Source organism: Trachurus japonicus, chromosome 20 (genome assembly GCF_045865225.1).
Source record: "Trachurus japonicus isolate A0001 chromosome 20, Traja_1.0".
Taxonomy (NCBI): domain Eukaryota; kingdom Metazoa; phylum Chordata; class Actinopteri; order Carangiformes; family Carangidae; genus Trachurus; species Trachurus japonicus.
The window spans coordinates 8,099,881-8,112,695 of NC_140926.1; the positions used below are offsets into that span (position 1 = coordinate 8,099,881).

The 12,815-nt window shown below is 40.9% G+C and overlaps 1 protein-coding gene across 2 annotated transcripts; it reads right to left on the minus strand.

The window, feature by feature from the left end:
* Nucleotides 1-62: 62 nt before the first annotated feature.
* On the minus strand, nucleotides 63-9,092 carry tecrl2a (trans-2,3-enoyl-CoA reductase-like 2a). Of its 2 annotated transcripts, XM_085763413.1 has the most exons (14): nucleotides 9,065-9,092; nucleotides 8,879-8,935; nucleotides 6,392-6,442; nucleotides 6,115-6,166; nucleotides 5,543-5,587; nucleotides 2,299-2,402; nucleotides 2,063-2,178; nucleotides 1,438-1,543; nucleotides 1,243-1,315; nucleotides 1,034-1,077; nucleotides 875-932; nucleotides 611-699; nucleotides 466-511; nucleotides 63-387 (listed from the first exon to the last, which is right to left on the minus strand). In XM_085763413.1, the coding sequence occupies exons 2-14, from the start codon at nucleotides 8,900-8,902 to the stop codon at nucleotides 260-262; spliced, it is 936 nt and encodes a 311-aa protein (XP_085619539.1). In that variant the 5' UTR covers nucleotides 8,903-8,935; nucleotides 9,065-9,092; the 3' UTR covers nucleotides 63-259. The 2 variants fall into 2 exon arrangements, with proteins under 2 accessions (XP_085619539.1, XP_085619538.1); XM_085763412.1 differs by having other exon boundaries at nucleotides 8,879-9,067.
* Between the last annotated feature and the right edge of the window lie 3,723 nt (nucleotides 9,093-12,815).

Genomic DNA, 12,815 nt, shown 5'->3' on the forward strand with positions numbered 1-12,815 from the left:
TTATGTGTAGCCGTTGTTAACACAGCGTTAGAAGATGCAACAGCGATGAAGATGTATAGTATCTAACCTCAATGTCTCAATGCCAAATCGACACTAAAACCAATTGATTTCCCAGTAATGCGCCAGTACAATGCCATAATATTATTGCTTTCATTCCCACGCAGAATGCATAGTGCTGGGCTCAGCAGTAGCAGCTTCTTTGTTTCATGACACACTTGTGAAGAGTGAACGTATACGACGGCCCAGTTTCAGCCCCCGATCAGAGAACAAGGGGGACGATGGCCATCCTCAGGCTGGGGTAGTCCTTGAACTCCCTGCTGTACGCTCTGTGCTTCCCTCTGGCCCAGATGGTCATCTGGATGAAGCCCAGTAAGGTGTACAACGCCACTGGAAGAAGAAAAAATAACATAACACAGGAGAACATGATATTTGTGTATGTAGTGTAGAGTAATGTACTGTACTCACCTGGAAGACACTGCGTCATGATGGAAAAGCTCAGCCAAGCTCCAACCTGCATTCATATACGTTAAATACAGGCAGACACAGGTCAATGCACAAGTATGGATGATATTTAATAATATGATAATTCACTTTAAATGCTTCCTATTACCTCATATGTATAATTTGGACAGGATACAAAGAAAAAGAGCCACGTGAAGGGGTTTTTAGTGGGAATCGGGTACCTCCTCCCCCTGGGTCCTGAGAAATGGGTTTGTGTGGGGAAAAAACCGACTAATTGATTCAATATAACACTTAAATGAGGGTTTATGTAGCATTTCTCATACTGATGAAACAACCTCATTATCACCATATGGTGGATCATTAGTGTTAACATGCAAAACTAGACGACATGATCACCATCTCAACAACTCACCGTCTCCTCTGCGATTATTCAGAGTCAAATGGATGGAGAAGTTTCCCAGCTCGCACATCTGGAGCAGAAATATGTATTTCACCTCTTTTACACTGCGACAGTGTGTGACATGAAGCATGAGCACATGAATTTATCATAAGTAGTGAGTGTAGTACGCACCACAAATATGATTAGTGCATAGCTGACTTGTAGGTCTCCATATGCTGTGGAGAGAGAGAGAGAGAGAGATCGTCTGGCTATGATAAACTGCAGAATATATATAGTGTGTGTGTGTGTGTGTGTGTGTGTGTGTGTGTGTGTGTGTGTGTGTGTGTGTGTGTGTGTGTGTGTGTGTGTGTGTGTGTGTGTGTGTGTGTGAGTGAACTCACATGGAGGTGTGTAAAGAGGGTGGTTGATATAGTAGGCCAACCAAGCTGAGAAACCCCAGTAATAGGCACAATTCTGAGAAGATAAAGAAACAGATGAATGAACAGAAAGAAATTCCATATACAATACACACATTATTCTATATACATTATATATGCATATATATAGTCCTCAAGGTTGTCATGTCATGTCCTCACCCTGACTATTATCCTGAGAGGCATCGTCCCGTGAGAGAAGCGATGGACAAAGATCGTCTCTATCAACCTCTTCATATAGTGGAAGGTGTGACAGGCACAGGCAAGTCTGAGGAGTTCAGAAATACAAAGTACATACAAGTGAATGGCTGAGTGTGTGACAAGTCTTGTTTTTGTCATGCACATCTCAATCACACTTTTTTGTTTCAGATTTGAGATTCGAAAAACAGATCAAACTTTAATCATTCCTTTCGGCCAAATTGTGACACTTGCAGATACAGAACTTTTGGGATTCAGCAAAGAAAAGTGCAGTAAACAGAAGATAACAACAACAAACACATACGCAACTAGATGCAACACTAGAATATCAAGAACAACTGAGTTTTGATTATGTATGATGGAAAGAAAAAGTTACATGTATTATTTAAAAACCCCTAATATAGATGATCCACTGACATCAGATAATATCTATATCTAATTTTCAATTTTTCAAACACTTTTGCACCATAGTTGTTACAAAGCTGATTAAACCACTATAAATAATTGATCAGAAACATCAATGAATAATCAATCATCGAGTTAAAGCTAAATATCACGTCATAAACTGTGCTGGTGTTGACTCACTTACGTGACAACGGGATGGGGACTGGAGGTAAAGGCATATTCGTGTGAGTAAATGTACGGTACTCGAAAATAGAAGAGGAGGTAGGTGAGGAGAGGTCCCATGTACTCGGACAGAAACACCTGAGAAACAAGAGAAAACACCTCCTAATGTCACTCTGTTCAAACATAGACATCAGAAGTAGGAATAGGAAACTAATTGAGAATCCCTTATCATGTAAAAATAGTGCGTGCTGATCTCACCATGGTCCAACCCAACTGTGGACCAAGGTCTCTGAAGTACATGGTGGCAGTGGTGCCAACAGGTAGATTCTGTAAGATTTCATCATCTCTGAGAAGTTTCCCCTCTGAAAGAAGAAACATAATACACATTCAGCTTTATTAGTCATATTATGCAACAATTACATTTCTAGAATATCCAGCTGCCCAAAGTTAAAGGGATAGATCAACGTTTTGGCAAATTGGCCCATTGCCATAATTCCTATAGTTTTAGCAGTAGGTTCGTTACCTTTATTTACCGGTGCAAGCTATTTTTAGAGCGGTGGAGCAGAGCCGTGAGCTGCTCAGAGCTACGCTATGGAGGCTCATGGGATTTCTTGGTTTCCCTCATCAAACTCATCAAATACACAATCCAACAACTTCAAAACGCTCTGGTGGACAAGTTGTGACCTGCACATTCACCACACTATGAGATAATAACAGAACCCTACCAGACAGAGTTGTTTTCAGGGTTAATTCATGCAAAACCGCTGATGCGCGTTCCTGTTCCAGTTTTTCGGCAAGCATTCTCTGTATTTACCTCTAAAACAACTCTGTCTGGTAACGTTCTGTTATTATCTCATAGCGTGGTGAATGTGCAAGTCACATCTTGTCCACCAGAGCGTTTTGGAGTTGTTGGATTGTGTATTTGATGAGGGAAACCAAGAAATCCCATTAGCCTCTGTAGCGTAGCGCTGAGCAGCTCGCGGCTCTGCTCCTAACCTACTCCTAAGGGATTATGGCAATGGGCCAATTTGCCAAAATGTTGAACTATCCCTTTAAGGAAAGTCATATTGACAGTATACTGGCTGTGTAATGGTTTAGCTTGGTGTTTGAGCGTGTTTATAATAAACGTCTGATCAGTTTTTCACCTCACGCTCTCTGTACCTGCAGCCAAAGATAAGATTCTGTACTAATTGGATGAAATTTTTTGAATATCCTCGGGGGAAACTGGCCCAGATAGCTTCAAACCAAATCTCTCTGCTCTGTGCTTTTTTTTTTTTTTCTTGCAACAACAGAGACCTTGTATAGTCCACTCCAGACACAAACCCTGCTTCGCCATCAGGCCTTGTAGGTCTTTTCTTATGTGTTGCATTTGCTTTTCCCTGTTTTAATATATGTGAGAAGAACAAGTGGAAAAGAGACAACGCTCATTAAATAGTCTCTCTTTCATGGTGCGCACAAAGACAGAACAGACAGTGATCGCTGCTCGGTGTAAATCTGAGGAGCTATTTATGGTGTTCGTTCTCCTCCAGAGTGAAGGTCATTACAATGTTATTATAATGGAAGTGATTTAATTAAATTCACCCGTTGCTGACGTCTGGATTTTCTACTTTTCCAGGGTTAATATTTGACTTGTGAAAACTTTTTCTCTTCTTTTTTTTTTTTTTTTTAAACGCTCCTTTATAATTTTCCTGTGGCTTTTCTGGAGATGCATCTCCCCTCTCAACATGTGTGTAGACTCCAATTTGCATCAACGTCCAATGATAAAACAGCCGCCTGCGGGGAAGAAGACTGTACATTTCTCAATATGTGAAGTTCAATTATCACACAGCCTTCTGTGGAGAGGACTCGATACACAATCAAAGCTAAGATGATCATCTCTTATAATTTTCACTTCAAACAGACTGATGCATGATTTTACCTCAGGTTACCCACTGACTGATGAGGGCTGATACTTCACAACAAGCTCTTTGCTTCTGTGTTAACACGACCAGGCTAAGTCTTGCTACGTGTCTGGACTGGCAGTAGTCAACGTGCAAACTTGAGAAAGTGAGGAACATTGTTTCATTTCAAGTTACTAATGTTTCAGTTGTTTACAATGTCTTTTGCTTAGCAGTTAACTGTTAGCAGTTCACTCTCCTGCTCTTTTTTGCGGTGTGAGTAATTCAGTGATTTATTTATTAAATTTTTTCCACCTTTCTATCTTATTAAGAATTAATTTATCATGAAAAATATGCATTGTTCTTGTTTTAGGTTTTGAAACAGCATCTAAATTTAGCAAAAACTGCAACGCTACAGGTGGTAAAGACCGTTTGTTGCACCAAATCTTCTCAACCAATAGAGAAGCATCAATTCAGTCATGTGAAGGTAGCTTGACCAATGGTTGTCAGTCAGTCAGCTCTTGACCACATGGCATGCCAAATTGTTGCTGTATACAGTATCCAAAAACCTCTTTAATAATGGCAGAAAAAAACCTTTTATGGTGACAATAAATGCACCACAGAATTCACATAAAGTCCAGGACTCATATCCGTCTTTAAAGGGATAGTAGCATTTTTTTAAAGTGGGGTTGTATGATCTACAAATAGCCCCTAAGTACTTTAATTGCAGTAGCAGACTCTCTGCACTCCTCCCGTTAGCAACGCCAGCCCATAGCCCTGCCCAGAGATTTACAACATACATTGTTGTGAATGGACCCAAAGAAACGGCCTATTTTCACGGCCTAAAAGAGGTTTTATGTGAAAAAAAAATACACAGTTCCATTGTTCGCTATAATATAATTTTTTCCAGCCCTTCAAAGTGCAGGAAAAATGCAGTTTTTATTTGGACCTAACCAACTCACGTATCCCTCCCCAGGGTTAGCGCCCGCCGATCAGCAGTTGGTTAGGTCCAAATAAAAACGGTGTTTTTCCTGCACTTTGAGGGGCTGGAAAAAATTATATTATAGCGGACAATGGAACTGTGTATTTTTTTTTTCAGGTAAAACCTCTTTTAGGCCGCGAAAATAGGCCGTTTCTTTGGGTCCATTCACAACAATGTACAGTATGTTGTAAATCTCTGGGCAGGGCTATGGGCTGGCGTTGCTAACGGGAGGAGTGCAGAGAGTCTGCTACTGCAATTAAAGTACTTAGGGGCTATTTGTAGATCATACAACCCCACTTTAAAAAAATGCTACTATCCCTTTAACTTCTGGCTTTTTTCTGAGGCTGTAACAGAAGCTCAGATTTCTCTCTTTTGGTGGAGCAGGTCAAAGCTTAAAGATTAGAAAATAAATTGAGTTCAATCAGCCCCACAGCTGAGCATCGCCTTTTCTTTTCTATCACTCACAGTCTGGATGCACTGAAATAGATCACTGCTGTTCACCCACATCACATCGCATCAGAGGAGCTCGGCTTTCTGTGATTAACAATGTCCAGTTTCTATTAGTGCATAGTTACCATCCAGTTTGGTGCGGCTTTAAATGTTGTTTATGAAAAACATAAATAATTTCAGCATGGCTACTTACTGGGATCGAGCTTCAGGGCTTGTCTTGCTGGATACCAGTGAGGATCTTTGTAGAGAACACACACACACATACACACACACACACACACACACACACATACACACACACAGATAGAGTTGAAGAGACCTGGCACTGCACACACACATAGGCTACTGGCCTCAGGCCCAATAATAATTGATCACAATGGAATAACGTGGAGCTCTGCTGGACTGATGGATGCTGACGGCCTCGGGCTTGGCAAACATTTGGTAACATCTCTGACCAGACATCCACCAGAGCACTGCAGACTTCAGAGGAGTAAACAAGAAATGTCTTATGACAGGACATCTCTCGGGGTGAGGGGATGCACCGTGACTTACTGTAAGATGATTTATTTTGCCAGTAAATGTGCAACAGATGATACAAAGTAAATGGATGTCTTGGCTAATGAGCTAAATGTGTAAATCCTTTTTGAAGGCTTAGTATATGTGACATTTTTATTTTGCTGTCAGGGTTCAAGATAAAACATAAAGGCTGGCAGATTAATAAATCACCGCAAAGAAGATTAACTTTCAGGTTCAACAAACACTTACATGATTTGTGAAAAAGGCTCTTGATGTCTCCTATTGTTGAGCAAGGCTCCACCTGAGTGGAATAAAAAATCACAGTGTAATTAAACAGTATGATTAAAAACTTAATCATACAAAGCTGTGCAGCCAAACATTCGTTCAAACTTAATTTAAAGTTTCAGAGGGAATCACATAGATTTCAAAGATACTAAATGTCTGATTACTACGAACCAAATTGGTTCATGTTTATTTAAGCCTCAGCCTTAAATCTTTAAAAAATCCTCAGACATAGTCATCTCACCTTATCTAAAAAACAAAGCTGCTGACTTGTCTTGGCATCCAGGACCTCCACCTGAAGGAAACACAAACTGTGCCACTTTTACAAAGAATTAAAGTCGTCTGTAAACACATTATAGAAAGAGATTAAGAGGCTTAAGGGACTGAAGATTCAGGGTGAACTGTGTAAAAGTGTTTACACTAAGTTGGCCTGAGGAAATCCAACCGGATGAATTTACAGTAATAAACAAAAGATGTACAATGACAAATAACTGCCATCACAATATTATCTTATATGCATTGTTAATATGAAATCAGTGTTAGATTAAAATATATATATATATATTGTCAACGTCTTTACTTACTCTTTACTACTTTACTAGGATGTACATTTGATAAGAAGTCAACTTCATTCATACCTCAGTCACAGAATATTACTCTATATTATCTCTATTCTCTCTTAATTCTTGTAATTGGATTTCTCTAAAAACTAATTAGCACTTTATCAACCTCACTAAACCCTGTTCACATGACAGAACATGTGTAAATTCAAAATACTTTTCGACCCTTCAGTTTAAATCCAATTATTGACACAAATATTATATTAAACCTATAATATATAGAAAGAGGTTGTTTGTCTCTGTGATGTACTCCTGTGTCTCCAGCTCCCTGGCTGCAACCCTAAATGGATGGATGGATATTGTAATAGAAATCTGTTGTGTGTCCAAGCTCCATTCATTTACCTGAATGAATGAAGTGTGTGCACATTCAGATTCACAATGAGTTTCCTTGAAAGAATAAAATGTAAGAATCTTGACTTAGCACGGCCGACAGTCTCCTCAAAGCTGCTGGTCAAGTGCAATAATCTCAATCTGAAGAGCAGAGTCTGGTTGAAAGAGAGAGCAGCGGTGTTGTCCTGCTGCTCTCTTGCACACTTCTTTTTCATCTTAATTAGAGCATGTCAGTGGTGATGTACAGCATATGCAAGGAGGATGGCGGGCGGCGGCGCACAATTTGCCCTGAAAGCACTCCATACTGTGCTGCTCAGCAGAGCTGTCCGGGCTAAATTGGCTCTCTTACTGGACAGTGTAATAACCGGCTAATGGATACCTAAAGATTTGCTGAGTGCACAGCTGAGAAAGAGGGAATGAGGATGAAAGCGAAAGAGAGCTCTGCTTGTTTGATATCTTTTGTTTGCATTGCAAAAAATGAAAGATTGGAGTGATTTAATAGTTTTGTGTCCAGATGTAAGTTATCAAATTATCATGAGCTTCAGATACATCTCCAAACAAGAAACTGAGTTTGAATTCCTGTTATTTTTCATACCACAAATAAAACAATACAGTGAGATCCGCAGTGAAAACTCCCCACAACACACTTGTCAAAAGAACATCTCATCCTGGCACTGTTTGCTGTGACTCAGTGGAGGTGCATCCTGGGAGCTGGTTCATTTCCTCTCCATCTGCTCACCTGCACAGCTGCATTCTCAGGACACACGATGATGCATCCACACGTTGTTGAGGAGCATCGAGGGCGTCATTAGGCCCGTGTGTCGTAAAGTGATGCACGCTCATTTGTGTTGTGTTGTGTCCTTGTAAATCTGATTATCAGATGCCCCCCCCCTCCCTTCTTTTCCCTCTCCTGGGTATACAGGGCACTGCTGACAGCACAGGTCACACTGAACATGAGCAGTACTGTACGTGCTCGTGAGTCAAATGAACCTTGGACATGACAGCTGGTGCATTTTGTTGTTTTTCTTTAACAACTTAAGTTATGGATATCAACTGAACAACTCTGATGTTTAACTGCAGGATTACATTACTTTAACTACACTTGAAGCCACTTATAGCTTACCTTTGTCTCACCGTGGACAGAATTTCCTTTGAATCAAGGTGAAGTGAACCACTTAAGCACTCAATGTCCTATTTGCTTGATGCAAAATTACAGTCAGCCCCAAATTCTCCACAAACATCTGCCCCACAGTGCACACAACTGTCCCAGTACACTCTGCCCCAGTAGACTCAATCTGTCCCAGGACATAAAAGATGTTTGCACCCTTCGTAACTGATGAGTTTGTTAAGTTTTTACTCTGACACGTAGACCTGGACTTTAAATACTCATAACTTCTTCTGTGTTGCTGAAGTTCACCAAGTCATAATTCTCTCTAATGCACCATGAGACTCCAACTTGAGACACTGACACTGACTTGATTTTGATGTGTTGACCTCAGAATAAGAGAGGTGGTGTGTTAGCCTGACAGTTTTTCCACTAACACACTTGTCCTTGTTGACAGGGCAGTGGCCTCTTTGCAAAGAAACAAAAAAGTTTCGACGAGAGAAAATCATCAAAACATGGAAAAATAAATGAATTACCAATGCAACCTTATTAATAAATGATCTAATTCTGCTTGTCCATGACAACGAGTCTCCTGCTGAAGTGAGGCCTTGTCAGACTCTGTCATCCGACATGTTAAACCTGATGATTAAAAGTTAACTACTGACTGCAGACTTACCTCGAAGAAGGTGGCCCGGCTCATGGCTGTAGTGGATGATTAGTTTAGTTGCGTCCTCTGTGAACAAGGATGAAAAATTATGTTAAAAATCTGTAAAAAGCGAACACAACACGACACACACACACTCATTCCTCACACACAGGCAGAAGTGGCTCCTCTCCTTTCGAGGACAATCCCCGGACTGACCCCGTATTCTTCCCAGCCTCCTTCTCTCCCTCCTCTCTCTCTCCCTCTCAAACACACACGCACACACTCTCTCTCTCACACTCCTTCCTCAGCTGAGATAGTGCTGGGACACAGATTCACTAGAGGCACTTCCAGAAACCCTGCACATGCTCTGCCTCTCTTCCCTGCTTCCTCCTCTCTGCTGCTCTGTCTTTCATTTTGTTCTTCAGTTTGCTGAGGTATCTGTGGAGAGGAAAGAAAGAGACAGAGAGAGAAAGAAGCACTTGATGAAAACCTGAAACTGAAGCAGCCAAAAATCTCCAGAGGAAGAAGGTACAACACTGCAGGAGCAGCCAATAACAGAAACAACAGAGGAGCCAACCTAGTTTTTTTTTCATTAGGTATAAGTGCAGAAACAGATGATGCATTTCATACTAAATACATACATAAAACAAAAATATCATCCTCTATATAGGATGTGCTCCACCACATCCACATGCCAGCTTGAGAGTTATGACTCGAACCGCCTTCGTCTTCAGCTGCTGCGCTTCGTTGTGTCAGCAGAAGACGAACCCACCAGGGCTGAACCCAGCACCAAAATATCTTCGGGGTCAAACTGTGCTCCACATGTGTGAAGGTTAAAGACACAGTTTGCTTGATTTTAAGCTACAGAGTGCAGTTTAAGAGCCTGAGCAGTATGACAGTGTATTATCTTATGAACCCACTGTCTCTGACACATCCATATATTTTGAGAGTTTCTATTTTATGACTTCTTATAAACCATCATCGTAAAACTCTGGATCACCTCATATTCTTCCAGTGAGAACATCTGTGTTGGTTTTACCTCTGTGCCCATGCACTGTTTCTTTTTTCTTTCATTTCTTTTTCTTTTTTTTACCTTCAGCCCTGGATGTTTACCAATAGACTGTGTAGCTCTTGTTTACAGTTTAATGAACATCGTCAGAGGCTAACACCTCATTAAACTTGCTGCTTGATGCAATATTTATGCTCTTTTCAGGTTTTCACTTGCAGCAAATGAAGATGTAAGATCTATAATCAAGAACTGGACTTGAGATGTTTACAGAGCCGACAGCTGATCAATAGGCTACAAACACACATCTCAAGACTACAGTATATCTCCACTGTCCTTTCTGTTCATCCAATCACAAAAAAGGTGAAAGGTACTGGTTTTATCTGAACTATCACATGAAATCTAGTTTCTAATATCAAGGTGATTATTGCAGTGAAACAATCTCTGTGTTTGTGTGAACCTTCGTTGACCTGTTATATACTAGATGCATTAAACCTACGACATGAGTCGGCAAAAATACTTTGCTGAATTATGAATGCCTGACAATGTTTTGTCTGAGTGATACAGCTCCTCTGTCGTGCACGGCCTTGGTGAGTTCTTCAGCTTGCTTTGCCCTCCAGTCTTGCACATGTTCCTGCTAAATTGTTTTTCTCTCCCCCTCTAAAATGGATGCAGACAATTTAAATCAAGTCGGGCATGTTTGTGAGGAAAAGGAGGCTCTGAGATGCAGCGTTGGACCAGATCCTGAACGCCTCAGGTAAATATAAAAACAGGTAGAAGTGAGAGGAAGAGGAGGAGGAGGAGACTACAGCACATGGAAATCAATGTTAACACATGTGTATATACTGTAGTAAGCATGAATGAAAACCTGCATCGTCTCATGCACAATGACTCAGTGACTGTATGTTTACTCCATTCAACAGAGAAATATTAATTTATAAATAGTACAAGTACTGTTTTACTCCCTGACGAAGGCTTGTACGCCGGAACGCGTAGGAGTTTTTAAGGTTAAACATGACTAAGCCATAGAAATAAAAGCTTTTTAACTGTAAAGGAGACTGTCTTGGTGCCTTGGAGATTCTTTTCCACTATCATCTATTCGTCCCAAAGAGCACCTCTAGGAAACAATTTCTGAGTCCTGGAAGCTCTCCTTCACAGACATCTTTTTCAACTGCAGCCTTTTTGTTTTCCAGTGGGGTCATAATAACACTAAACTGCATCTAGATGTAATATTTAAGACAAATTAGCACCAACACCAACGGATACAACAAACGTCCCCACAGGCATCGTCCATATGGGACAAGTCTGTCCTCTGCTGGTCAATGTGTCCACTACCTCTGGGTGAGATGAAGGCCGACCATCACCAACTACATTACAGTAACTGTACTGAGCTTCCGACACATAACTTATGACCATAGATTGTTTATTTCAACAATGATAAAACTTAATTAGCAGGAATCTTAGATATTTTCTAGAACTTCAATCATTTATAGATTTTTTCTTATTTATTAAAAAACTGGAACTTTTAGGTAAAAACTTTGACTCCTTTTTTGTTTTTTTAAAGAGCATTTTAAAGCCTGGACATTGGCAGTTGCCTTCAATGATCAAAAGTTTGATTCCACATCACAGGGATGCTTTTCTCCTGCTGGTCCAGAGGGTCATTATTGACTTTTCCATTCGTCTAACCTCTGCAGATGTCAACTCATTATAGTTTCAGGGGGGCTTTTCTTTCTCTCCTTGTGCTCGCCGTTGGTTCTCTAAATGAGCAAACCAGTCTGGTGTTGAAATGTGAAGTTTGGATGGAAAAGGGGGCTGCAGGCTACAGCTAAATGGGATCGGCACACTGCAGTGTGAGGGGGTGTGATGGCGGCTGGCAGGAAGTCTGCCTCCACTTTCCTCAGGCTGTGGCCCCTGTGTGTGTGTGTGTGTGTGTGTGTGTGTGTGTACACGACGGCTGTGTGAAGCCTACGTTACATTCAATGAAGCTCCGTTTGATGTTGAAGTGGTGGAGACACTTGGACAATTGAAGAAAATGTGCAGTGAGTGAGAGGCGTGAGCTCTGATGTTTACATACATCATCTGACAGCGGAGGAACCAATGTGTTTTCCATGTGTTCCTCGAAGTTGCAAGGTTATTAGGATTTTATGCTGCACTTTATTTTGCAAGTCCCTCACCACGGTTATTCACGTTATACTTGAGAATTTCTCTTTAAACATGGCAACACAGTCCATTTCAAAATAACGTTAACTAGCCAAAATAGGTGTTAGGTGCAAGCGTCTGTGTTTTTCCTATGTAAGTGAGACCAAAGATGAATTTCCTGCCTTGGTGGGACAATAAAGTTTTCTAAAATTTAACCTAAAGGAACCACTTTAGCAAATATATAGACAGATATGTGTTAGCATACAATCTGTGAACACACATTTTTCAATCTGTCAATCAACATGTCAATATTAAAGCAGAAGTAAGTGATATATTTGTGTTAATATAAGTCTTAAATAGTTATATCTTCCGACAGCAATCACTTACATAGAGTGTTTGGACTGAAACACGGGTCTGTCAGTCCCTCTGCTCTGCTCTGAGCCGAAGAGAAAACATTTATCGTATCCTACAGTTTTTATCCAATGAGGAGAGAGAACGGCATGCAGGGCTGTGTGTGCAGCCAAGGAACGCCGTGAATGTGGCGACGTAGGGACGAGGACTGTTATGGTGCGTTCAAGGAAACTCGTATTTTTCCGACCGTGAAGTGGTACCAGTTTGATCTGGTACGAGTTCACCGGTCGGAAGTTACGAGTGGCCGTTATAGTGACTTTCACCGGTAAAACAGGTCGGAAAAACACGAGTGGGTTGCCTGGAACGCTACAAAGTCGTAAGTTGTGACTTGAAGCTGTAATTTACGATTTCAAAAGCCTGCCTGGACGCAGCATTAGCCAAAACGACCGGACCACTTACTTCTGCTTTAAC

What these genes read in the sequence shown, in the direction of transcription:
- tecrl2a (XM_085763413.1), bottom strand. Translation starts at nt 8,902, where the DNA reads ATGAGCCGGGCCACCTTCTTCGAG. An exon ending in GAATAATCGCAGAGGAGACG is followed by an intron (nt 700 to 874) that starts GTGAGTTGTTGA and finishes CCCATTTCTCAG; the next exon opens with GACCCAGGGGGAGGAGGTAC. An exon ending in GTCCAAATTATACATATGAG is followed by an intron (nt 512 to 610) that starts GTAATAGGAAGC and finishes ATATGAATGCAG; the next exon opens with GTTGGAGCTTGGCTGAGCTT.